We start from the raw sequence: 26,651 nt of genomic DNA, 5'->3' as shown, positions 1-26,651 counted from the left end.
ATGTTGTTTTTGAGAAAATGTCTGAGGAAAAACTAATTTAGTTGTGTATAAAAAATAACACAAACAAATCACAATTCACAGATAACTCTCCTGCTAAAATGTGTTGTTCAAACAACTGAAACCACATGTATGTCAAAATTACATAAAAAAATTAATAAATACTAATCTACGTCACATTTTTTCTAAGAACATTTCTGAAAAGTGTAAATGCTTACATAACAATAAAAATAAAAATATAAAATCCATGAATGTGACAAATTCTTTCTATCTGAAATCGTGAGATTAATTGTAAATGTTTTATTTCTAGTTTTTAACTGTAAGAAATAAATATGCATATAAAAAAAAAAATCAAATCATTTTATCGTTATTTTATTGTCAATATCATATAATATTTCTCATATAGCATAATGTACAGCTGGCTAATGAGAGGTCTGTAATCAGTTTTGATGGTCTGGGTGAATTTTATGCTAATAACTAACTTCAGGCATGAGGTCGCTGCAAATTCATTATTGTTAAATGAAGTAAATTGTTCAGTGCATAATAATCCATGCAATTATTCAAATATTTAGTACTACACACAATGCTCATTCACATGTCTTGAATGAAAAGTTCTCACTTTCTCCTCCAGTTTCTTGATATCTTCAGTGAATTTCTGTGTGTTTTGTTTGAGAAATTCGCTGAGGTGGATGACCTCCAGCTCTGCCGCAGCTAGTTTCCGGCCCAGCTCTCCGTTCTCACAGCACAGGGGACTCACGCGCTCTGGCAGCGTGGACTTCGGACTCAGGCTGGATACCGGACTGTCATACGGAGAGTCCTAAATAAGTGGAAAGAGGCATCAGCGGTAGGTAAGTGACCTTTTTACTGCCATTAGGAAAGTATTTTGCATGATTTGATTCAAGCAGACATACCTTAGCTTTGAGCAGATATGAGTCATCATAGCGCCCCCTGTTGTTTTGGAGGACTTGTTGCGCCCTTAACTCATTTTCCCTGATCCTTGCATGAAGTTGGAGGATTTGCTGCTTTTGCCTAGAAATCACAACTCAGTAAGACATTGGCATTCACAGTCTGGTGCACAGCGCTGCTTCAGAGCACTTCTTTGGGGTTGCATGCCCCAAAAGAGAAAGTGGTTTTAAAAACAAGCACACTGAAAAATTCTGTTTGAGAGAAGGACATGCTCGCTGGAGGCAGCTGCTGTGAACTACTTTCGGAAGAAATGTTTTTACACTTGTAATGACATTTTAAAGTGTGGTTATCACACTTGGTTTGGATATTTTCTGCCCTGAGCCAAATAAGAGTGTGTGGTTATTGTTAAACATTACTAGATTTAGTCCAGCATAATAAAATTCCAGCAAAATCAGAGAACTGATTGCAAAGACAGTTAAAGGTGCTGCAAGCTATTTGTTGGGAAAATGTCCCTTTTTCCTGACGGAAATCACTGAATTTGATGTTCTGAAAGATATCTGTCTGTGATAAAATACAAATTAAAAAAGCAAAATAATAATAATAAATTATTCAAAGAATATGTAATATCTAACATAAATAAATAAATAATTATTTAATACACGTATAATAATAATGTAAGAGGAAACAAGTTTAAAAATATAATTATAGCATAATAATAATAATAATAATAATAATAATAATATTATTAATTAATGAATGTGACATTATTTCAGAGAAAATGTCTGAGTGTATAATACAAAAATGCAAATATTAATACATTTTTAAAAATAACAAAAACAAATAAACCTTTTTTTTGGAGGATTTAGTACAATGGCAACATAAAAAGCTAATTATTTTATTGTCTATTTAATATCATATAATATCATTCTCACACAGTCTTTACACATGAAAAATATATACCTGTGTTCATATTTTATGGCTAGACCAATCTGAAGCCTCTGAGATGCTTTCTACCTGTCAATCACTTCACATGTTCACAGAGCAGTCCATATTTGTGAAACAGGAAGCTGTGAGTGTGATTGTTCCTAAAGATTATTCAGGTTTAATGCCATATTCGCACAAGTCTGTTGTACTAATTTTTTTCTACTGCTTTTTCTATTTTGCTCCTCTCTCAAACTTAACTTTGTAGGGCAGGGTTTTGGAAAAAGAGGGGTGTGACTAAATCTGGCAGGAGTTCCTCAAACATTGCTTACGGCACCTTTAATAAAGTGGATAAAAATGTAAACGAGTGAGACACAACCAGACAGCAAAACTGTCGTGTGATGTGGAAGCCAGAGCAAAAGCAGACTGATGGCCAGCTAAAAGCATTCTCAAGCGTCTCCTCATGTGTAATTCTTGGCAGAGATACGCGTTATGTTTGTGTCTGAACACAGACAGTGTCCGTCTGCTCTGTGGCACTGCCCCGTCTGTCAGAGCTCACCTAAAGCAAAGCAACGCTATGGGTGACGGCGTGATACTAAAATTACAACTGCTCAAGGTCACAGCAGTCACTACAGGGTCACAGCCCTGAACACAGCCAACGTCGTGTTAAATTAATGAAGCATCTGCCCCCTCCTCAGAAACAGGAGCTAATGACAAACCTCCAGACAAAAACAGATGAATCCATTACTCTGTTTACGTGGGAGGTCAGTATAGGTCTGTTTGACGGGAAATGATGTGTGAAAGAAGTGACACTGCCTTTTTTGGCTAGGGTGAGCGATTTTTTTAAAAATTGTTAGACTATCTATGCATGCATCATTTTTAACTCCATCTGAATAAATATTTACCTATTCTTTGCGCACAACTGAGCACTAAAAATGTCTTTGTTTACTCACCGGTCAATCTCCAGTTCTCTCTGCCTCAGGAGTCCCTCCTTAATCTTTACCAAGGTATTGACAGGGAGAGACGTTCCACCCAGCATCTGCGTGAAACATCAATTATAGCATTAGAAATCCTCATCTGGTAAACACACGGGGTCAGGCTAGCGTGTACTTATGGTAAGCACACTGTAATTAGCATACTCTGTCTTCATAATAACCACCAGCAACAAAGCGAGTGAAGAACTCCAGGGGGATTGTAAAGGTCTCTTTCCGCCTCGAGGATGACGGCGAGTCTTTGGGCTACCGAATCTAATTATGCATTTGTTTATAACTTTACTTGCATGGTTCTTCTGAAGAACTGCGTGACTCCCTGAAAGTATGTGATCTGAATGACAAATAATTGTAATAAAACATCCATATCTAATATCCATTTAGTATATATATATTTAATATATTTTATATATATATATATATATATATATATATATATATATATATATATATATATATATATATTATATATTTTATATATATATATAATACAAATACAAAAAAACGTGTATATATTAAATATACTTGATATAATTTTATGTTTTATATATATATTAGGGCCGGGACTTTAACACGTTAATTGAGATTAATTAATTACACAAAAAATAACGCGTCAGCTAAGATTAATTAATTACAGGAAAAAAATTCCCGCATTTTTAATAACTTATTTTTGCACCGCGGAACATTTCTCACTGGATGAGTTTCGGCGGACCGATAATACTGGAGCACCAACTAGCGTTCGCATATCACCGCAGCAGCACATCGAGCCTCAACGCAAAACATATAGCAGCTAGCGTGGACTTTACACTTTATGTTGAACTATGTATTATTTTGTTGGTGCAACAGTTTATGTTGAACTCTTTATTGTTTTGGCCAAGGTTATTGAGAGTTGGACTTAGTATGTTATGGCCTCTGAAGCTACAGAGAGAGGTTTTCTAATAGTCAGTGTTTCCAATGTTCTGAATGTACTTGACAGTATTGTGTTTTACTTAAAAAAAAAAAAAAACACCTTACAGAAGGTTCCAGCACCTATAAGCTTCCTGAATTTCTGAAATGTACCATTTCTAAATTGTTTCTAAATATGCTATTGCTACACTTCATGGCAAAAATTGCACTGGTCTGCTAGACTTGGTTGAACAAAAATAAACAATATTTTGTTGCTTAAGCTTATGTATTCAGTCATTATTCAATGGTATACTATAAATCCATGTGAAAAAAATTACTTCTCACTGTTCTCGGGTCAAATATTTATCTGCGATTAAAATGCGATTAATTTCGATTAATTAATTACAAAGCCTCTAATTAATTAGATTAATTTTTTTAATTGAGTCCCGGCCCTAATATATATATATATATATATATATATATATATATATATATATATATATATTTATATACACACACAAAAACATTTTTAAATACTTTAGTATTTAATACTATTTAATACTATATATTTTAATCACTACTAATATTGATATATTATGATCAAATAAATAAATAAATTATTAATAGATTTTCCAAAAAATACAATTGCTACTTTATTGATATAATATAAATATATCTATATTCAGGATTTGCATGTTTTCGTAATGAAATTAGTTTATTAATTTTAAACGAATTATTTAATTTCAGAAATGTATATTTTCAAATGAACTACAATAATTACAATTATTTTTTTATTTATTATTTTTTTTAAACCTATACTTTCATTTCATTTTAGTTTAGAAACTGTAAAATATTTTACATATTATTTTCTTTAATGTCAAATTATACTTATTTGAATTATTTTTATTTCATTTTTTCAAATTTGTTAAATAATTAACAATTAATATAAATTAAAATATTCCCTATTTTACTTTAATCATAAGATGCCTCCAGAGTCATTCGTTATTGATTCTTTGAAATCCAAGAAACTCTTCAGAACCAAAACAACTCCTATGAGTCCTGCCCTTGTGCACTGGATACTGGATGTGGAATGGTACATTTTATCCACAGAGACCAATGGCTGCCGTCCACTAGACTATGCATTCAAGGAGCAACAGAAGATGCCAGTTACACAACCAGATATCAGATCTATTAACTTCATTTACATAAATAACTCTTTAAAATAGTGCATATTGTTTCCCTGGCCTGGCTCACAAATGTGACACATATCAGTGGCGCACTCGAGCCTGCAAACATGCCTTTATTTGCCTCTGGAGAGGTTTTAGTCCCAGCAGCAAACTGCACAGTGATAAGAAGCAGGTGCCACTTTCATTGCCAGGCCTCCCTCACCTCTTCACATAGCTGAAGATATATTTAACAGTCAGAGTGTGGTATACACAATGAGTTGGCTTAAATCTCCACAGTGTGTGCGCTCGAATCACCAACCACTCGCACAAAGGGAGCTGTGCAGAAGGAGCCCATAACCAGTTGGGTGGTTGGCAGCAGCGACAAAAAACACAGGCTGGGAAGCAGATGACAGAGACTGGATGGGGAGAAGTTGAGTAGGCGGTTCGCTTTATTCTCTCTTAACCCAAAAAAAGAATAACAGAATGGGTTTCTTTCTTTCTGCATAAAACGGGTGCAAAACCACTGTAAAAAAACCTCATAAAAGTAGTCTATACAGCTACATTTAAGTGAATAACAGATAGAAAGTAAAGTTGCTATTGAGCTAGTGCCTTCGTGAATTAATCATTCAGAAATTCCCAAAGGTCTATGATAACTTATAAACTAAATAAACAAACCCTAATGTAGCTGGAGACAGAAGAACATAGATCTATCAACAGCAAGGTTATGGGTTCAAATCCCAGTAAAAGTAAGAACTGATAAAGAATGTATTCCAATGCAAGCTGCTTTGGATAAAAGTGTCCGCTAAATGTAAATACCAAAATTCTTTAAGTTATATTAATATAATCATAATGAAATTAAATGGAAGAAATAAAAGCAACGTCTTAAATTATTTATTAAGAAATATTAAATCATATTTTGTGTTTATATTTTTTTATAATAAACAACATAAATCACTTGAATACTTTGATTCTTGGAATCAAAAAAGTTTTTTTTGAAAAAGGAATCAAAAAAGTATTTTTTAAAGCTTGAATGCCTCAATCGTATTAATTTCGTATTAATTTTAGCTACATGATATAAAAAAAGGGACGTTCATTTTAAAGAAAGACAGCACTAGCACTCTTTAAGCAACGTTTCTTTAATGTTTTTTAAGGTTTCCAATGGGAAAAAGGGAAGTCATGGCCACATGGTTAGAGAGTCAGACTCCCAATCGAAGGGTTGTACGTTCTAGTCTCGGGCCGGATGGAATTGTGGGTGGGGGGAGTGCATGTACACTTCTCTCTCCACCTTCAATACCACGACTTAGGTGCCCTTGAGCAAGGCATCGAACCCCCAACTGCTCCCCGGGCGCCGCAGCATAAATGGCTGCCCACTGCTCCGGGTGTGTGCTCACAGTGTGTGTGTGTGTGTTCACTGCTCTGTGTGTGTGTGCACTTCAGATGGGTTACATGCAGAGCACAAATTCTGAGTATGGGTCACCATACTTGGCTGAATGTCACTTCACTTTCACTTTCACTTTTTCACTTTCAAATGATCATATTGCTTGGACCTACACTAACAAATGTATGAATATCACTGCATTGGATTTGGCAAAAAAATATGAAACCAAGAACTTATTACTAAAAAAGAAAAAAAAGAAAAAAAAAGATAGCACAATATTCATAAAAGCCCGACCAGCACATCATTAAAATGTCTTATTTTGCCCTTAAATGGCAAAATGCTTTTTTTCCCTTTTTTTTAATTAAAAAATCCTTTAACACAAACACAAAAGCAATCTGAGCAGTCTGACAGGGTATCTGAGGGTTACAAGAACTTCGACATTAATAACCTAATTTTGATTAATAATATTAACTGGCTTCCTTGAAGCAACTGTGACAGGTAGAAATAGACCAACCATTCAACCAAATGAAAGTCAACAGGCCTGTGACATCTCCATGCATCTGACCAGCAGGCTTTACGTTGAAGAGCGGAGAGCGTGTAGGCCAGGACATAGCTGTCATTCCCCACCAGCTTGTCTCTTCGGAGGGTGTTGTCACCACATGCCAGAAGCACTGCACCATTCCTATCAAGACCAGGACCTTTACACTTACATAAGATCCTGCTGACCCTAGGCCTCCACAAATCTGTCATAAATGCAGGCTGTTAGAGGTCTGCACTGACTAATGGCATCAAATGTGTCAGTGTTTTTTATGATACATATTACTTATTAATAACTAAACAAGCTACAAAGCATGCATCATAGCAGATAATTACCACTGACAGCACAAAAAACATAGCGTCTGTCCTCTTGGTAAGTGGGCACCTACTGGGAATAAATGTCTAACTTTACCAAATTTTATGCTATTATATAAACTAAAAGCTTTATGAGTTAGGAGTTAGTCTAAACTTGTTCCTCCACCTGCTTCTCACAGCATGCGACAGCACTGTTTTTCTCTTCCACACAGCCATTTAAATAGTCTAAGACAGGAACAGCTGCTTGAGGAAGAAACCTCATTCATTACAGAAGACTGAAGCCAGAAAATACGAAATGCTGTGTCTTTAATTTTATACTCCCTTTGGTCCTCGTTCCCCCGCAGAGTCAACAACTTTGAATAGGTCTTCTCATGAGAATGGATAAACTTCCTCTGCATATTCTATTATTAACAACTACCATATTAACTCAATAAATAAAACAAAGTCTGTATTAAACACCACAATAAATCACTTGATACAAGCGCAGATGTACTTCCTATTGAAACTGGTTTGGGCAGGACATACCGAGGAGTTCATGCTTTTGGTCAATATTCCAGGAGAAGATGCACATATAGTGAATCTTCAATACCAATAAGCAGATAATTATGTTGATGTTATAGTTAATACTGGAATCTATAATTCTTATTCTAAATTCTAACAATTATTCCATCAATTCTATAGTATTTTGTGTAAAAATATTATAAAAATTATAATGTATATATATATATATATATATATATATATATATATATATATATATATATATATATGAAATAATATAAAATAAAAAAGTATTAAATAAAATACAATTAAAAGCATTAAAAGCTGGGGGGTGAAAACTTTTGGAATTTGAAGATCAAGGTAAATTGTACTTAATTTGTGTACCGGGAAACATACAAGTATCTTCTGTTGCTTACCAAGGGCAGAACTAAATGGAAAAAAATTATATTTCAACAAAATAAGACAAATTTGGCCATCTTCATCGTGTTCAAAAGTTTTCTTAATGCATCTTGTTTCCTTCTGGAGCATCAGTGAATGTTTGAATCTTTTTTAATAGTTGTGTTTGAGTCCCTCAAATGTCCTCAGTCTAAAAAGATGCATCTCAAAATCATACAGTCACTGCTGGAAAGGGTTCAAATATGCAAAGATGCTGGTAAACCGAAGAATCTGCAGGACCTTAAAGATTTTTCTGAAGAACGCTGCTCAGTTTAACTGTTCAGAACAAACAAGGGACTCATGCACAACCATCACAAAACAGAAAGACAGTCGAGGATCATCAGGTAACAGAACACAGTACTTAGAACCAAGGGTTCCCAAACTTTTGAGTAGGGTTATTTTAATAATTTCAGCATTTTTTTTGTCTTGTGGACTAAATGTTAATATCTTTTATGTACAATATCTTACTCAGGACAGTACTAAATAAAAAATAACATGCATTTAGTATGATCTCTCTTATTTTTTTTTTAAATTACTCGCAAATTGTGCAAAGGTGCCCAAACTTTCGATCCCCACTGTATATATATATATATATATAAAAATACATATGGTTGTAAATGTATTGTGCATCCCTTGTAAATGAAATTAAAAAATGAAAACAATTAAATAAAAATGTAATTCAGCTATAGGTTAATTGTTTAGGAGCAACAGAAATTCCTCAAAGCTATCAGACATGAAAAAAAAAAGATGCAAAATCTAAAATATTTAATATGACTTTCTCAGAATCTAGCTCAGTCTGGTAGCCTTTAAAAAGAGCGATTCTCCCACAGAGGACGGATGCCCTTGGTGAACAGTATAAAAGTCAGATCCACTCTCTCAAATGCAGCAAAGAGCACAGGAAAGGTCTGATGCCTTTCGGCTACAGCACTTGAACAGTTTCACTCCGTCACATTGCACAGCTAATCTGGTGCCAATTCCCTGAACTCTATCACACCCTGCCACAGCGCTCTCTCCGAGGCCCTCCAGACAGCCGTCCATCAACCTCTTGGCATTCTGGGACAACACAAGGGAGACACACTGACTCCTTTCGAGGTGGCGGTACTCAGAATTGCCAATAAAGGGAGTGCTGTGGCCATCTGTGATGCAGCGGGGAGTTGAGCAGTGTGTTACAGTATATGAGAATCACCTGTCCATTTTAAGCACAGGTAGGTCATATCTTGAAGTATTTACTTAAAGCTAGAGTCAGAATACTCACTGCATAAAAAACTATGAATATAAAAATATAAAATTGAACATACTGCTTTGCCAAAAAATTATTTTGACAATTAAGCTATGCTTAAAAATGTCTTGGCATCAGATCAACTAACAAAATATTGAAAAAAGTGATTTTTATTAGAAAGAAGAAATAGCAGAAACACACCTTTCATTTTAGGTGTTTAAATGATTAAACAACAGATGCATTGTTCAAAATAAAGATGAAGCTTATTTTGACATTTAATTCACATGGATTTCATTGGACTGGACTAAAAACCAAGTGATATTTATTTGAAATGTATGATATCATATACTATAAATATTATACTATATTTATAAAAACATTTTTTTTTATATATATATACACATGTTAAAACAACATATAAAATGTCCATAATACAAAATTTATTTGGACACTTGAAATGTGTGATGTCATGGCATTAGATTTGACAACAATTATTATAGCATAATGATATAATATTTATTTTGAAAATTGCAAAAGCACACTTTTGACAGCAAAATATTTATAAAAAGGTCTGTTCAAAGTTTCAATGACAAAACAACAAATATATAATGTAAATAATATAAAGTAAATAAAACAAAGATTATCGGGAGCACATTTTACAAGAAAATACCATTTCAGGTTTTCTACGGCAAAATGTCATGTTTAATGCAGTGTTACTTGCTGTTTCTTTTTGTAATTTACTGAGCGGAAATTGTTACTGTAATAAACTATTTTTTCTGTGCATCGTTCAAAATAATAATAATAAAAAATATGGTCAGTTAAGCAACACTAAAATGGAACTGCACAGACATACTGTAGATTAGATTTAGCAAGAAATCAGAACCAAGTGATGTCTATTTGAGAGAAAGACCTTCATATTGGCCAAAATGAAAACCAACTAAAACATATTTCACTTCAACAACTGTTTAATCATGAGAAGAAACTACTTCATACATCCACTTGGCTCAATGGCTGAAAAGTACATAAAGTTAAAAGTACATGCATTTAAATTGCAATTTAAAAAGTTAATTCTGAGAAAAACTCATGCAGCACTTATTTACAGATGCCACTTATGTGTAATGAAATGACAGTTTAAGTGTCACTTGAGTGTCTGAATCCATTTTGGGGATCACTTTATAAACACACACACACACTTCATCAGGACCCAAAGGCACCTCTGTTTATGTGTTCTGGTGACAGCTGTTGAATCCGGGGAGCCGGTGTGCTAAGCTGAACGATGAGGTAAGACATGGATGTATTGCACCTAACGAGCAAACTTTCCAGCACTGGCCAGAGGGCATGGCACAGGCAAATGGACAATGTGTATGCATGCACATGGCAACCAGGCATTTACATGCCATAAACACTCTGTAAACGAGGTACGGCGGACAAGGTCACCAGAGAGGACCGACCTCCTCCCTTTAAATGAGCTTGTCCAAAAAGAACAGCACGTCTACCAAGCCAAACGCCACACGTTGTCCTGTTGCATTGGGATTATGGCAGTGACAACAACTAACACACTAACTAATGCACGTTGAAAAAGATCGGAGGAACTGGTTTATGAAGGAGTACTGGTTTAATCCTGGTTTAGAAGCAGACCAGCAAAACCTTTTCTGATGAAGCATAGGTCTGGTAGAAACACATGGACATCATTCTTAACAACACAACCATAAAAATTTGGCATTTTAAAGACTTTTTAGTCACTGACATGGTTTCGGTCAAGTGGTGATCATCCAGACTTAACCAAAAACGGTTTGGCAATGGCTGAAGGCTATGCTGAAATCGGATACCATCACAATGCCCTCTCCATTCCTCATGTCCTCTTCAAGCTCTTACAGCTCCTTAAAAGGAAGAGAGCTTTGGGATGATTTCATCTCAAAATAGAACTTAAACAATGAGGAAAAAAGCTAAAAACTGCAAGAAAGCTCACAGAGCCCCTGAGGATGCTCTTAAACCACAGGTTGAAGATGTTAATAGTCTATTAGTTTAAAGGTCTCATAGACAATCTCCTCAATGAAACCGGTCATCTAGAACACATGCTGTTCTGGCCACAACATCAAGAGAATATCTGTATTAATCCAGCGACTGGAGCTGCAGGATACAGTTACAGAGGGAATTCAACCAGGGCTAAACAGTTCAGTAATGGGGAACTGTGTGCAAATGCAAGAAAAACAATATATTAAGCACAATTATGGTTTGCCAATATTTCTGTTTTGCTTGTTGAGATGTTCGTGAACCTACTTTCCACGTGCAGCAGGAAAAAAAAGCTTAGCAGAATGTGTCACCACCTTAATATAAATGCACAAGTTTTGTCAAGTGACATTCAATTTAGACAAAGCCCATGATACACAGCTATCTCTAAGTAAGAGATGCACATTTTTAAAGTTAACACTTTTTCTTTGGAGAAAGTAAATTGTATAAATTTCATACATTTTTATACATGCACAATTAATTCATGTACATTCAAATCTTAATAGGATTAAACAGGAGTAAATTAAAGGGGTCATGACATGGGTTTTTTTATTTTATTATTATGGTCCCCTAGGTGCAATTATAGTATTACTATAGTTAAAAAAAAAAAAACTTTTAAAATGTAGTGAATTATGACATTTTCCCACCCTGTTTCTCATCCTTTGATTCAAACAGTCTGTTTTGGGTTGTTTCCCCTTTAAGAGTTCAGTGTTAACGCCCACTGTTATGATTGGCTAACGACATTTGACGGAACATTTGCGGATTGAGCGTAACTGTTTAGTAGCGAGTGATGCATTCGAAGCGATGGCTCTTGCAATGATAAAACCTTATATGTTTGAGCCGGAATCAGATGAGGAATCAGAGGAAAATGAACCATCACCACAACAACGAAGACTGGATCAGCCCGTGTCCACATGGAAAGTGAAACTATTTTGAATTAATAAAAAAATTGTAACCCGAGACACTTGAAAACGGTTTATTGTTGCATAATTATTCTATAGTTTAATATGCTAACAGTTCAACATTATTTACCTAATTTCAATGAAATGATAGGGTGTACTGCGGACAAAAATGCATGCACAGGCCATATTTGAAGATGCAGCATTGATAAGGCAACATTTTTAATCTTCTATTACATGTAGGCCTACTAGAAAGGCGACATATTTTCAAGATTCTCTTATACAAATAAACTGCATCCATTTTTCCCTGACGTCAGGATCTTTCGGCAGCGTATTCAAAGATGTTGTTTGTCCACAGCCAGGAACAGCACATCTGCGTGGCATTGTAATTTTCCTGTACACAGACCCACTCGCTGTCCGTCGACTGAACACTTGTGAGCATAGACGCTTGTGAGGCGCGCAGCGCGACAACGATCCGAAATGAGCGTAGTTGTCTTGTGCTGGAGGCGGTCATATGCAAATGGTTGGAACGTCACTTCGCACCGTGACGTCACTTCTTACCATGGATCCAGAACGAGCTGTATTTAGAGCTTGATTAAATAAATGGCTCGTTTATAATGGGGAGGACGTCTTAAGCTATGAAACTTGCAGGACGTTTTAATGGTACAAAGACCTCTTATATTCCAAAAGATCAAGGCAAATTTGGTTTCTCATTTCATGACCCCTTTAAAATAGGAGTAAACTAAGTTAATCAATACATAAATTAAATAAATACACTTTTTTGAAATCTAGTTTCCTTCATTTTGTAGTTTCCTTCAAAATCTTCAATAACACAATAATACTAATACTCTATTAACTAATAAATATTTAAATTTAATAAATAAATAAATAAATATTTTTAAAAACCTGGATACATTTATTTTAATCTTGCTTCAAATTTAACATTTGACCCGAAAAATAAATAAATATATAATATTATTAATTTATCATTTAAAACTGACAGTAAATTTGGCATCCAAATGCAGGATATACTATTATAAATACTATCCATTAGAACCTATTCTTAATATGCTGTTCTTATGAGAGGATAAAACCTTGTAAATCTGCTTCCAAATAAAAAAAATGAGAGAAGGAAAGCGAGAGCTCAGACCCCTCCTACGCATCTCTTTTCTTTCCCTCTCCTCCTATACTCTACCCCTCCACTTTTTCTGCCATAAACTTCCGAACACCACATTGCTGCCACAGACCCTTCTTTCCTCTAAAACCAGAGCAACAGGACTGAACCCCAATCCTCTCCATCTACAGCTTAGGTAGGTAATATTTTCTTGTATCAGTTTCAGGATGGCCCACAATGGGTGGCACATTTATCACATTTGACTATTGTGTCTAGTGCTGTTTGATGAGCATCTCATGGCATTTTTAGGACATGTCAAGGTTTTTTTTAATGCATCTGTGAATCTGAAACCAGCTTAAATCACAGGGCTTTCTTAAGATCAATTAGTTGACGAGGCTATTTAAGATTTAAGGTCTCATTGAGAAAAACAGAGGCATGCATATGCATTTCCACTTCTTCAGGCGAGAATGCAGACGATTTGGTGATAAATAATTAAAGGGGTTAATCAACAGTTACCCGTTGTTTTTTTATTTTCATATTTTACACAGCAGTGGACGACTCGTTTCAGAGATTAATCTGAGTTTTGATGTTTGGATCTGTCCGCTGGTCTTTCTAAGAGCTGCTCTGTGTGCTCACGATAAACAGCGAGCCAGACACATTCTTCTCCCAGCGCAAATCGGGGAGACGTGACCTAGACTGACTCTGACCTATACACAACACCCCACATTTGCACTCTGACAGCCCTTCATTTCAGCACAAATGAGCTCGCTGCATCCACTGCGGCCCTGCAGAGGAGGAACGGTTAGCTGCATACAGAAGACTGTTAAAGCAGGAACCACACTAAAGGTTGCACACATTCAGTTGTGTTGGCTTCTGCATAGGACTGAGGCAAAGATCAAAGCAATAAAGATGTACGAAAGAAATTATGATGCTTACACAAAAATTAAATACATTATTTGTATTTGTACCAACATTTGTAGCTACTGGCTTCTACAAATACATGTTTACCATCATAATATATGACTGCATCATTTATTGTTATTAATTTATTAATAAACGTAGCATTCATTTATTATTTAATTTTATTATTAATTTGATAACTAATAATTTATTTTATAATTTCATATAAAGCATGATATATATATATATATATATATATATATATATATATATATATATATATATTTTTTTTTTTTTTTTCACACCAAACATTTTAGATATAATACATTTTATATAATTTATTTTAGAGCTATATATACTAAGTTAAAATGACTTGCATAACAAAGTTAATTTTATCACCTAAGAAACTTTAAGGTAGCAACTGAAGTTTTTAGGGTGAAAGAGCTGGATTTTTTTTTTCAGCATAAGTGACCATTTATATTCTGCATCACGATTTTTTAACTGCTGTGAAAGAACCTGCAGTACATGAAAAATTCTCTCAGTGAGAGAATGAATCTGGAACATGAGATGATGATTTTATTCACCTTTGTCCAGTATTGGATCTCTAAAACACTAGTCTCAGAGTTTCCACTTTTGCTTCTTCACTGAACTGTAAGAAATTATATTAATACTATATCTGAAAGATCTGAAGCTTCAAAGCAATAAAGTGACAAAAATAAATATGAAATGTCAATATGTGACTATATCAGCACAGCCCTAGTGTGCATGGCCAATAATGTCTGTCCTAAAGCCAGTTCAACAGGCACTGTCCTACCTGTTAAGAGTCATGCCCTCACCAAGCCACAAAAAACCCCACTGCATTGCTCCAGTATGTCATCATGGAAAGTTCAGCGTTGATGCCAACTGAGTGCACTAGCTCAGCCTCACGTCGACTTATTTGTACAGCAGAGGGTAAAAAAAAATGCACATAAACATACACAGGCTTGGGAAATCTCCCAGCCAGCCAGCCAGCCTTTCAGATGATTTCCTTCTTTGGTGCCATCTTATTTTTGCTCCACTTGTTGCAACTTTTTTTGGCTCTCTCTGAGCATTTCAGTGAAGATGTGTTGCTGTATTTTTTCCCAAAGAATGGCTTGAGAGAGTTGATACAAATCTGCTCAGAATAGCCATATGAGGAAGGGTCTCTTAAACATATGACCTGCTCGATACCCTCCTAAGGAGATTGTTAATGATCTTATCATTCCCAGCGGTGAAGGCGGACATGACTCCTGGCTAGCTAACTAGGATGCTGGAATGCTGCAGACCTGTGGTGTTGACAAACATCTCTCCAGAGCCCATCGTCACCAGCAGCGCCTTTATCTCCACTGTCTCACGTTCAGCCTGACATATGGACTGCTCTACTTCAGGCTTCACTGTCAGTCACTCGCACACTTAACATCGGTCTTCAGTGTCAGCTGCACATAAGTAACAATATGAAAGCAAGCAGTGGGGAAGTGTAGGTTGTACCTTTCTGTAGCTAAGTGTCAATCATTCAGCTGAAAAGAACACTGAAGACTTTTCAAATTGAGATGAGACTCTTAAGACTTATAGTGAGGAAAATACACAATGCAAACCGTCCAATTATTAACATTTGAAACAAACCATTTTCCTAACACTTTACAGGTGCTTTTCTTCAATCAGTGAACAAAATGAAGCTCCTGGCCACGGTTTCAATGAAATACTGTGACCACCAAAGGTCATTCCTAAGAATAACCTTACTGGGGGGTGAAGCAGATAATGCAACACAGCAGCCAATGAGAACACAGGACACAGGTGCTTCCATGTCCGGGATGTTCCATGCATCCGTGAGACAGGACTCCCTTCAGATTTGGGGAGACTGGAATGAGCAGCAGTCTGAAAGAGCGAGATAAGCTTGTCTAAGACGAGAGCCTCACTAATACGCAAAGATTTATCATCAAGGCCACTTTATCTTCTCGTTGAAAACAGGGCTACATCTAATCTTTTTCAGAGATGAAGTGCTAAATCCCGATTTAGGCTCTTTTGTACACAAGCAAAATCACCAATATAAAATGTTTTTCTGAAGCCACCTCTTTTTATACTCAGAGAAAATAAATAAGCTCACTCCTACACGGCAATGGCGGTTACATAAAGACACAATAGATGCTGCTGAAGTCTCATTTTGCAAGCGTTTATAATAATAATAATAATAATAATAATAATAATAAGTTAATGGTTGTGCTCGAAGTATGATAGACCAAGGCTTTGTACAAGTGCATCTTTGGGTGTAAAAGCAAGAGGAAGACTGCAAAATCCTCTCTGAAAGAAGAATCCAGAGTAACCGAAACCCCTGGGGTTTTAATTTTGAGGAACCTGTCAAGCATCTGCCTTAGGTGACACATTAGAAACTGAAACTATTCAGGGCATAGAAATGCTTAGTTTGAGACTAAAACCATTTCATTTGACTTGCATCAAAGTTTACAAATGAACTGAATGCTAAAAAGTGTGAGCCACAGTGTGCATCAGTCAAACTATTTCTACTTTGACCACTGACCTTTTAAATCACAGCCAATGACCAACAGAAAAGTCACATCGTGCACACTATTGTTCTATTTGGGGTCAGTATGATTTTTTCTTCTTTTTTTTTTTTTAAGAAATGTATCGCTTTAAGCATCAAAAATGCATTTCAATGCAATCAAGAGACTGTAAAAGCATTTATAATGTTATAAAAATATTTCTATTTTGAATAAATGCTGTTCTTTTGAACTTTCTATTCATCAAAGGATTGGAAAAAAATAAGTTTCTACAAAAATATTAAGCAGCACAACTGTTCATTTAAAATTAAATAGAAAACTGTATATTCAAATTTTAAATAGCAATAATATTTCACGATATTTCTACTTTTACTGTATTTTTTACTGTACAAATTCAGTCTTGTTGAGCATAAGATACATCTTCCTTTAAAAAAAATCCTAATGATCCCGAAGTTAGTCAAACAACATGAAGGTGAGTAAATGATGATAGATCTTTAGTTTTAGGATGAACTATTGCTTTAAGGACACTACTGTATTTTCCGGACTATAAGTCACACTTTTTTTCATAATTTGGCTGGTCCTGCGACTTATAGCCAGGTGCGACTTATTTATCAAAATTAATTTGACATGAACCGAGAGAAATTAACCAAGAGAAAACATTACCGTCTACAGCCGCCAGAGGGCGCTCAATTTTGCTCAGTGCTACTGTAGTCTACACTGAAAACATAGAGCGCCCTCTGGCGGCTGTAGACGGCAATGTTTTCTCTTGGTTCTAAATAAATGCGTTTTATAGTCCAGTGCGACTTATACATGTTTTTTTCCTCGTCATGACGTAGGACTTATAGTCCAAAAAATACGGTATATAGTGTCAACATCTTCTGAAACATCTACCAAACCTGCATGTCTCGTGTGGATCTGCATGCACATTCACTCTTTCATCTCCTGCTCCTTTCCCTCAGCCTCCACATCCACTGGCAACCGGATCACCTCCTTCATCACCACAACAACTAGCACTCCTTTCTCCTCACTTCGCGGTTCTTCTGTCCTTCCTTCCTCTCTCCTCTCTCTGCACTAATCGTCCCCCCCACTGCGCCTCGGCATGGAGAAGGTGCAGCACATGACACGGGAGGCCATTCGGCGGGCGTCCATCATGGAGGTCCCCCAGCAGGCCAAGCAAAACACACAGGAGCTCTTCGTCAACTTCTGCCTCATCCTCATCTGCCTGCTGCTCATCTACATCATTGTCTTGCTAATGTGAGCGGGAGGGGCCACAGGTTTCCCTCTAGCCAATGAGGGCAGAGGACTGTACAGAGGAGCCAATCGCGTTGAAGGGTGGGATGGGCGGGGCTATTTATTATTTTAAAGAGGTTTTTGAGTAGTTGGGTCGTACACGGCATGATTTCTGTCTAAACTATTTATTAATAAAAAGCACATTCAGAGTAACACAAGAAAGGAAATACTGATATAAACTAGTGTATAAACACTGTGGGTTTTAGCGGAAGTTGCCAATTTCAGTAACTAAAGTCAGAATATTAAAATGCAAATATATATTTGATAATGCCTCTCACAATTTAAATACATCATTTAATTTAATTTGGGCCAAATGCATGTATCCTAAGCAGGAAAAGCCAAATTTTGTAAATGCACTGTACCATTGTGAGAAAGTTAAAATTAATGAAGTAAATTTAAATACTGAGTATAATTAAAACAAATATTTAATTTAACAAAAAATATTGACAAAAATACATTGCTGTTCAAAAGTTTGAGGTCAGTAAGTTTGGTTTCAATTTATTTTTAATTTTAATTGATGCAATAAATGTATCAAAAGTGACAGTAAAGACATTTCAAGTATCACTGTTTCCACAAAAAAATATTAAGCAGCACAACAGATTATAAAAAATTTTCTTGAGCACCAACTCGGCATATTAGAATGATTTCTGAAGGATCACGTGACACTGAAGAATGAAGTAATGCTGCTGAAAACTCAGCTTTGTCATCATAGGAAAAAAAAAACAAAACATTTTGCTTAATATATTAAAACAGTTATTTCAAATGTTAATAATATTTCATAATATTACTTCTTACTGTTTTTTGGTCATATAAATGCAACATATGTGAGCATTAGAGACTTTAAAGTGCCCCTATTATGCCTTTTCGACTATTACCTTTCATGCAATGTGTCATGTAGCTGTATGTGAACATAAACTAACGGCAAAGCTGTGAAGCCGACAGTGCACGATAAATAAAGTTATTGTCTATCAAAAAAAAAAGAAAAAAAGAGTCAACTCGCAATCGCCTAAACGAGTCGTCAGGTATTTGAAACTAGGACTGTCACGATAAAAATTGGCTGGACGATAAATTGTCCAAGAAATTATTGTGATAAACGATAATATTGTCGTTCTAAGACCAGTTTCAACTAATATAATGATAACAGCATAATAACGCATTAAAAGGTACACCTTTTTAAAAATCAATATATGGCAGATTCAGAGCAAGAAATACCAACATGTTGACTTTGTGTGGCTTAAAATTTATTAATTGTGTGTGTGTGTGTGTGTGTGTGTGTGTGTCTGGGCGCATTGACACACACCACTACACACCTACAGACATATTTAGCCTATCGAAAAGTAGGCCCATTGTGACCGGTGGGTCGAGCAGGTGTCGCTCATTTCCAATCACTCCACCGGCCTCGCTTCTGTTCCCACGGCTCTTGGATAATGTCTGCCCATGTTTTAAGTCACCAACTTGCCTTCCCTCAAACACAGTAAAATTTCCGTGTGGTTAACGTTAACATGTTGAGAAGATGCTGTTTCCTACGCTGTGAGAGTAAATTAGTTTGATCACATCTTATAATTACCACAAACACATTACACTAACCACTGAGAAACATCCTGCTCCAGTCATGATTGTGAATCAGTCTCGTGTCGATCAGCCACTCGAACTGGTGAGGTATAATCGGTACCATCTTTTCTATGTATTGACAAGTCTCCAGGGCTGTCATTCTGTCATGGCAATGAGTGTTTGGTTTCTGACACACGCTGTACGCGGTAGACCAATCACAAAGGACTGCGCCATCTGACCAATCACAGCAGTGAAGGCTCACGCAAGGAAGAGGTTTGCACGGGCCGTTTACGAATCATTTAGAAATGAGGTCAAATTAAATCTATTTTTTTGACCTTGCATGCATGTAAAGCAGTTTTAGAAGACTCATAAAACAAAATTGCTAACCTTAAAAATGCCATAATAGGGGCACTTTAAATCTTACCGACCCCAAACTTTTGAACATTATTGTACAGGAATTAGTAAAACAAGATTGGAGGTCCATTTTCTGGGGATTTGAAGAATTTCCCAGCCTTCACTGTGAACCTATGCTGCATGCAAGTGTCTCTCCCTGTGTCTGTCAGCATCCCATCACTGCATGTCACCTGCCGGCCTGAGGGATTTCGACTGAGCCACGTCTTCTGTTCCACACTGTGCAGAACTGAACTGAATTCTTGCCTAATAAAAACATTACACGATCATCTGTGTGCAATAAAAAGTGTGCAGTTCAGTTCAGCTAATTCAGTTAAACAATCGAAACCAGTATTAAGCTGGTTTCCTATAGTCAATGAGACCTAACACCCAAGAGAACCAGATATTGTTGTGTTTATATGACTCTGCCTTGTCAGCAAAGCTCATGCAGTCTGTCAATCATCTTTAGCTCCTTCCACGGCATGTGAGAGACCACTGGCAAACAAGAACCACCTCCAGTTGGGGCCGAACACACGACGCCACAGCTGAACACGGACAACCCTGCAAATCGCCATCCCATCACTATGGATCTGATCAATAACCGAGGACTAAACCTGCTGCTCAACTTCCTGTTTATTGTAGTGGCCCTACTGCTCATGCTCATTCTGGTCAAGCTCATGTGATGCCAAAATGGCCAGAAACAAGAGTAATGGGTATGAGAGAGACGTATGTTTCAGAGACTCCTACTCTCTCGACCTTCAAAACCATTTTCAAGGTGCCTTACATGACATTAGACTGACTTCCACACCAGACAGGCAGAGAACGTTTCTGATTGGCTAGTTTCCTGATGTAGTTCCCTATTTTACTAAATGCTTTAGTCACAGAGACTTGAAATATTACAAGTCTCTGGGAAGGTGTAAAGCACTTAGTATTACACAATATATATTTCGCTCATTTGAATCAAATAGTAGGGACGTTCTGAAAGTCTGGTGTTAAAAATGGTCAGTTAAAACACCGTTAACCTACAATACACGCTTTGCTCAAGCTTAATGGAGGAGTAAGGGAAATACTAAAAACCGATTGCCACCACATCAATCTCAAATAAGTAAAACATTCTTTAAAATTCAAAACTTGATAACAGATCAAAAATGCTGCTATATTTGAGTTCAAAATAATCTAAAGCTTTAAAACAGCGAGAGGAAGAAGATGCATGCTTTGCTTCCCTCTAGTGGTCGCTTACTCTTACTGCGTTCAAAAATAACAACACAATCCCATGAGATTTAAGTACATGGTTAAATGAAGTACAGTGGAAAATATAGGTGAGCTTTCAAATCACACAACACCACTGACACTATAGATTATTACATATACAATTTACTTTTTTTTTCAGAAATAAAAGTTGTGCATTCCTTATAAGATGTATTTCATAAATTGAAGGACACGGTTGTCCTTTTAATAAGAATACACACTGGTCTGCCTATAATTTAATCCAAAGATGTAATCTTTATATATTATTCATACAATCACTGTGTTGTTGTTAATATCTGTGTGAAAATATTTATGTAATAATACTCATAAATGGAAAGGAATAACTGTGCAGTGCAGGCAGTTTGGACAAATAAAGCAAGCACTGCAAATAAAACACTTGCACTGTTGACAATATGCTTTTGTGTATCTTTTGTGAGCTGAATAAGAAATTTCGAGCAAAGAATATCAAAGATATATTCAAGTCCCGCAGAGTCCATTTGGAACAAACACTAAAAGTCTTTACTACTAAAAACAGACACTATTTAAGAAAATGTTAGGAGGCCTGGAAATGTTAGAAATTTGAACTACTAGCCAAACTGAGAGAAAATTTTGCTGTTGTTGTTTAACCTGAACAAGGTTCACTAGTGATTGTATCAAACTAGCCTCATATTCACAGATAATGTTGAAGTCCTCTCAAAATATTTTGAAACTGCGTGGATTTTTACGTTTATTCCGGTGCACTGACTGCCCAGCTGACATCCACTGAAGGTGTAAGTGTTTGTTTTTACAAACGAAGGGATGAACTGTATTGAAATACAGCTGAAATAAAATAAAATATAAATATTAGATGCAAAACTTCAAAAAATAAATACAAAATTAAATGAGAAATGTTGCCTTTGCAGCTAACTGAAATAATGTTTAAATAATAAAATAAGTTTGAATAAAATAAAATGAAATCTAAATCAAAACGTTAAAAATATAAATAATGCAAAAAGATGAAAATGACAAAAGTAAGCAAAAATAATAAAACCTAAAGTAAAATGAAAATAAAACCCGAAAATCTAAAATTAATAAATGCTATAAGAGTATATAATTATTACTAAAATAACACTGGTGTGGATGAAATCTGGAACATCCCTTAAACAAAAACTGATGTGGTATTTGAAAAAAAGACAGGAGTCTGATAAACTAAGCAAACTTGCTTAGGCAAGCCGTAACATTTTTTTTATGCTTCTTTGCCCTTACCTTGTCTCTCCAGCAGAGGGTGCTATGAACCTACTTTTACAAGGCATTATTCATTTGTACGGTAAAATCAATTCTGCAGTCCATTTTTCCTGTCAAAGCAATCGCACACTGACCTGGGGGAGTTCTCCTTCCTGTCGTGTTCGCTCTCGCTGCTGCTGTTCCTGCTGCCACGAGCCACATCCCTCCGGTCCCGGCCGGTACTCCATCTGCTCGCTCAGCCACATCTGAGTCCTTACGGCTGGCTGGATGGGCGACCCTCCCACGGCCTGGTGCCTGAGTGTGGGACCTCTCTGCCCGGGCACCGCCTGGCCCATCGTCGGCGTCTTGCTCTCTGGTAAGGCACTATAGGAGAGGTCTAATGTGCTGGGCTTGAGCGGAGAGGAGCAAGACGAGTTCGTTTTACCCAGGGTGTTACTGCTGCCCAGGTCATACTTAGTAAAGTCAGAGCTGGTGGAAAGTTTGTGCAGGCTCTCAGAGAGAAAGCCGTCTGAATAAACAGGGTCCTGTCTGTAGCCGTAGAGCACACCTCGATCCAGGGATCCATGCGGATCCATGCGGTACGAGGGTCTCGTGGGAGGGGTGGACTTTTCCTGGCTGGTAAGACGGGTGAGGGAGGACCAGCGGCGCACTGGCCGAGGGTCTTTCATGTCCAGGGGGCTGTCGAGGGGAGAAGGGAGCTGGCAGCTGCTCCAGGGGCTGGTGGGGGCCGAGGGCACACTGAGTTTGGAGCTGGACGGAGATGGCATGACGTGGGCCGTGGGGATGGGACCTTGTGAGCGCAGAGGCTGGAAGGACAATGTGCCGCTGGAGTGGTCTGGAGACAGACAGAAAGGGACACTAAATTTAGACATTTTAGGCTTAACTCACAATGTTAATGCTCCTGCTAATGTCAGGTGTTACTAGAAAACAGAACATTAATTTAAATGTAAACACATTCTGGATATCATGGCTTTGCAGTCAGTATGAAGACTCAACTGAGTATGAACTTTATTTATTGACCTTTCTGCAGGAGATCACATATGTTAAATCAAGCAGTAATATGGATATAAACTGAACATACTGTGAATCAGAGACAAATGCTTCTCACAGTCAAATGAAAAGAGAAAAGTCTCATTAGGACGAGTGAAAGTTAATCGTTTATTTGACCTCCACCCCCCAGAACTGTTTTCCAAACCCTTGTCCAAAAGTATCAGACAGAAAAGTTTGGAGTGACACAGTCCTGTGATGATGATCTCAGGAAATGAGACATGTTGGAGCACAAATGAAGCATTTCACACTCTACTCTTATTCTTCCTGAGAGACTGCAATGACTGAAAGAAATTTAATACTGTCCCTGCCCAGAGTCCTCCAATATCCCATCATGCACTGGGGATTCTCCCAATCACATAGCATCTCTTTCATGCTTTAAAAACAGACCACAAACACTGGGAGCAAACACGTCATGATAAACAGTGACTGAACTCATCTGACTGTGAGTCACTGCAGGAGAAAAACACATCAAATATACAATTCTTCATCAGACCTCAAACCTATGAAAACAGGATTCAGAGCCACATATATATTGTCGTTTGCACATATTATTTAAGTTGCATTTATAAGGCATGCACCAATATGGCTGAAGCAGAAAACGATAATAAATATTTTAAAATAATAATTTTATGAATGTTATATTTATTATTTCATAGATCCGACAATAGTCTTTGGAGGGACTTAAATTACTAAATTAAATAATGATATAGAATGTTGTAATGTAAATTAATTTAGTAAATGGAAACATAATGTATGTGAAGTACCACATTAAATATCCTTTAAAACGAAATGCACAAAATCCAAAATAAAATAACACCTTGAGGTAAAATGTAGCACATAACAGAGCAAATAAATATGTAATTAAATATTACATCAATAAATAATCATAATGAAAAGTCAGTACAAATAAACAAATAAAGTATGATGTATATATATATGCTTACTTTTTACAGCAATTTTATTTATTGCTTCATTCCATTAAATATTTTATAATTTCATTATATACTTATTCTATTTACTCTCCTAAATCTCTACATAATTGACAACATGACAGCAAATTTAAATCTATACTTATTCTACTAAAGCTCTAACGATTTTTATTAGTTTTTAATAATAAAGCTGATTAAAAGAGGACTAATATTTTTAATACTTTCATGAAAAAATTGTCAAAAAATATATATATATAATACGCTTTCCTTCAGTTGGTGTAATCTACTGTCATCATATTGATCCATTAATAATAAATGAATATTCTTGACTTTTATAAAATCAGTTCATTTATATGTTCCAATGTTAGGTTATCTCACAAAGGTGGTTTATAATAATGTTTATACAAAGAATACAAAGAAAGCCCTGACATGCTTTCAGTGATCATACTCAAATAATGAACTCTAGATATCAATTTTAAGACATAACCAACTTTCTTGACCAACTTCTTATGCTAAAGTAAACTGGAGCTCATCTTTACACAGGTCTGTACAATGTGGCTCTTTGTTGGCACAAAAGTGTCTGCCAACAGAAGACCAGCTGGACCCCAAGGAGAACGGAGATGGCACATTCTACAGAAGAGACGCTGCTCTTGCACATGCATTGTAAACTCAAAGTATTCTGTTAAACAAATCACAGGGAATTACCTGACTTTCCAGACTGACAAGACTACTCTCGCTTTTGCTTCCAGTGCAACAACCACATTTTGACTACAATGCAACGCCATCAACTTGTGTTTCTGACTACTGGATCACAAAGATCACCTGAGATGGATGAGATGTATTTTGATATCAGGTGTAAATGAGGATCTCAAGGCCTTTAAATCTAGGTCTTTGTTGAGCCTTCAAAATGCAATGTTAATGAACAAGCGAAGACCTTGAAAATGGTTAATTTTATGGCATGGTTTCATAATTTCTTCACCATCTCTTAGAAAAGGTAAAGTGAAACCAAAAGAAAGAAGTGAAAGTACTTGTGCAGTGTATATTTACTCCGATATGAAACCGTGACAAACTGCAAGAGTACAGCTAAGAAATGTTTCTAGTTTATATAGCACCAAATGCAAACATACAAATGCAGTTGTCTGCTGATTTCTGAAGGAGCAAATGTGGAGGAGCCAAACATCTGTTCACCTTTACGACTTGAGGGGTTATGTGGAAGACACACAAACAGCTCTTGGAAATGGAAAACATATAACATAAACCTGACATAATGAACTATTTTATGCACACACTATGACTTCATACTGAAAAACTGTTCACTCTCTATCCTTGTATAGTCAAGTTGCCTCTAAACCCCCTTATATTTGGAGTGCCTTGTCGTAAAACGGGATGGACGGGCCATACCAGAGAGGCTGGATTAATCTGCCCAAAATAACCTCATCTGGTTCCAATTTACATTGGAGTGGAAAAGTGGGAGGCAGAGCAAACCAGGACTGCTGAAGCCTTGGGCTAGAGGTGCTCCATTCCCAGAACTCCCTGTGGGGGGGGAGAGATGGGGGGCTAACCCACCGATGAGCATCTGCTATTTATCAGGGCTGAGTAAATGTGACAACCATGTTTGAGATCAGTCTACACAAATCGATTAGCATGGTACAGATTAAGGGCAGATTCAAAAGATTTCAAATGAAATCGATTTGGTTTTGAAGCTCATAGCAAAGGTGAGGGAGAATCAGGGTGGGCTGATCTATGATTGGTCGACGTCTCACTAGGGCTGAATCGATGTGTTTAGGTCAATGAACAGAGTCTGTGCACTTTCGTGTGATTTGGGTTTCTTGCCATGTTTCTGTCAGATGCTCTGTGATAAATGCAGTGCCGTGTGTGTGTGTGTGTGTGTGTTTGTACCTGTGAGACTGAAATGTGGGTCACCCAAATCTACAAAGCTCTTCCTCCTACTGAGATCAAACCATTTATAAATCATCAAAAAACTTTTTTTGATTTTGACTTTTTTTCCGTACCTGATTTAAGTTTTCACCCCCCAGCGCTTAATGCATCTTGTTTCCTTCTGGAGCATCAGTGAATGTTTGAATCTTTTTAAATAGTTGTGTTTGAGTCCCTCAAATGTCCTCAGTCTGAAAAGATGCATCTCAAAACCATAAAGTCACTGCTTGAAAGGGTTCAAATATGTAAAGATGTTGGAAAACTGAACAATCTGCAGGACCTTAAAGATTTTTCTGAAGAACGCTGCTCAGTTTAACTGTTCTGAACAAAC

General features: G+C 36.5%; 2 protein-coding genes across 4 annotated transcripts in view; one reads left to right on the top strand and one right to left on the bottom strand.

Annotated features, from left to right (window-relative positions):
• LOC127938407 (centrosomal protein of 85 kDa-like) overlaps window positions 1–26,651 on the bottom strand; it is a 64,836-nt gene that overhangs the window by 7,012 nt on the left and 31,173 nt on the right. For both annotated transcript variants that reach the window (XM_052535003.1, XM_052535002.1), the window contains exons 3-6: window positions 22,541–23,241; window positions 2,778–2,863; window positions 909–1,026; window positions 617–814 (exon numbers count right to left, since the gene is read on the bottom strand). In XM_052535003.1, the coding sequence (XP_052390963.1) occupies window positions 617–814; window positions 909–1,026; window positions 2,778–2,863; window positions 22,541–23,241 (1,103 nt within the window). The remainder of the gene's footprint in view (window positions 1–616; window positions 815–908; window positions 1,027–2,777; window positions 2,864–22,540; window positions 23,242–26,651) is intronic.
• On the top strand, window positions 13,306–21,594 carry LOC127938410 (cardiac phospholamban). 2 transcript variants are annotated; one of them, XR_008148713.1, is made up of 3 exons: window positions 13,306–13,468; window positions 17,663–18,035; window positions 20,404–21,594. XR_008148713.1 is itself a non-coding variant. In XM_052535005.1 (3 exons), the coding sequence occupies exons 2-3, from the start codon at window positions 17,803–17,805 to the stop codon at window positions 20,420–20,422; spliced, it is 174 nt and encodes a 57-aa protein (XP_052390965.1). In that variant the 5' UTR covers window positions 13,306–13,468; window positions 17,663–17,802; the 3' UTR covers window positions 20,423–21,594. The 2 variants fall into 2 exon arrangements, 1 of the variants encoding a protein (XP_052390965.1); XM_052535005.1 differs by having other exon boundaries at window positions 17,663–17,957.

Source organism: Carassius gibelio, chromosome A20, assembly GCF_023724105.1.
Source record: "Carassius gibelio isolate Cgi1373 ecotype wild population from Czech Republic chromosome A20, carGib1.2-hapl.c, whole genome shotgun sequence".
NCBI lineage: Eukaryota > Metazoa > Chordata > Actinopteri > Cypriniformes > Cyprinidae > Carassius > Carassius gibelio.
The sequence above is the reverse complement of the archived record's forward strand: the minus strand, read 5'-3'. Positions and strand labels throughout refer to the sequence as shown.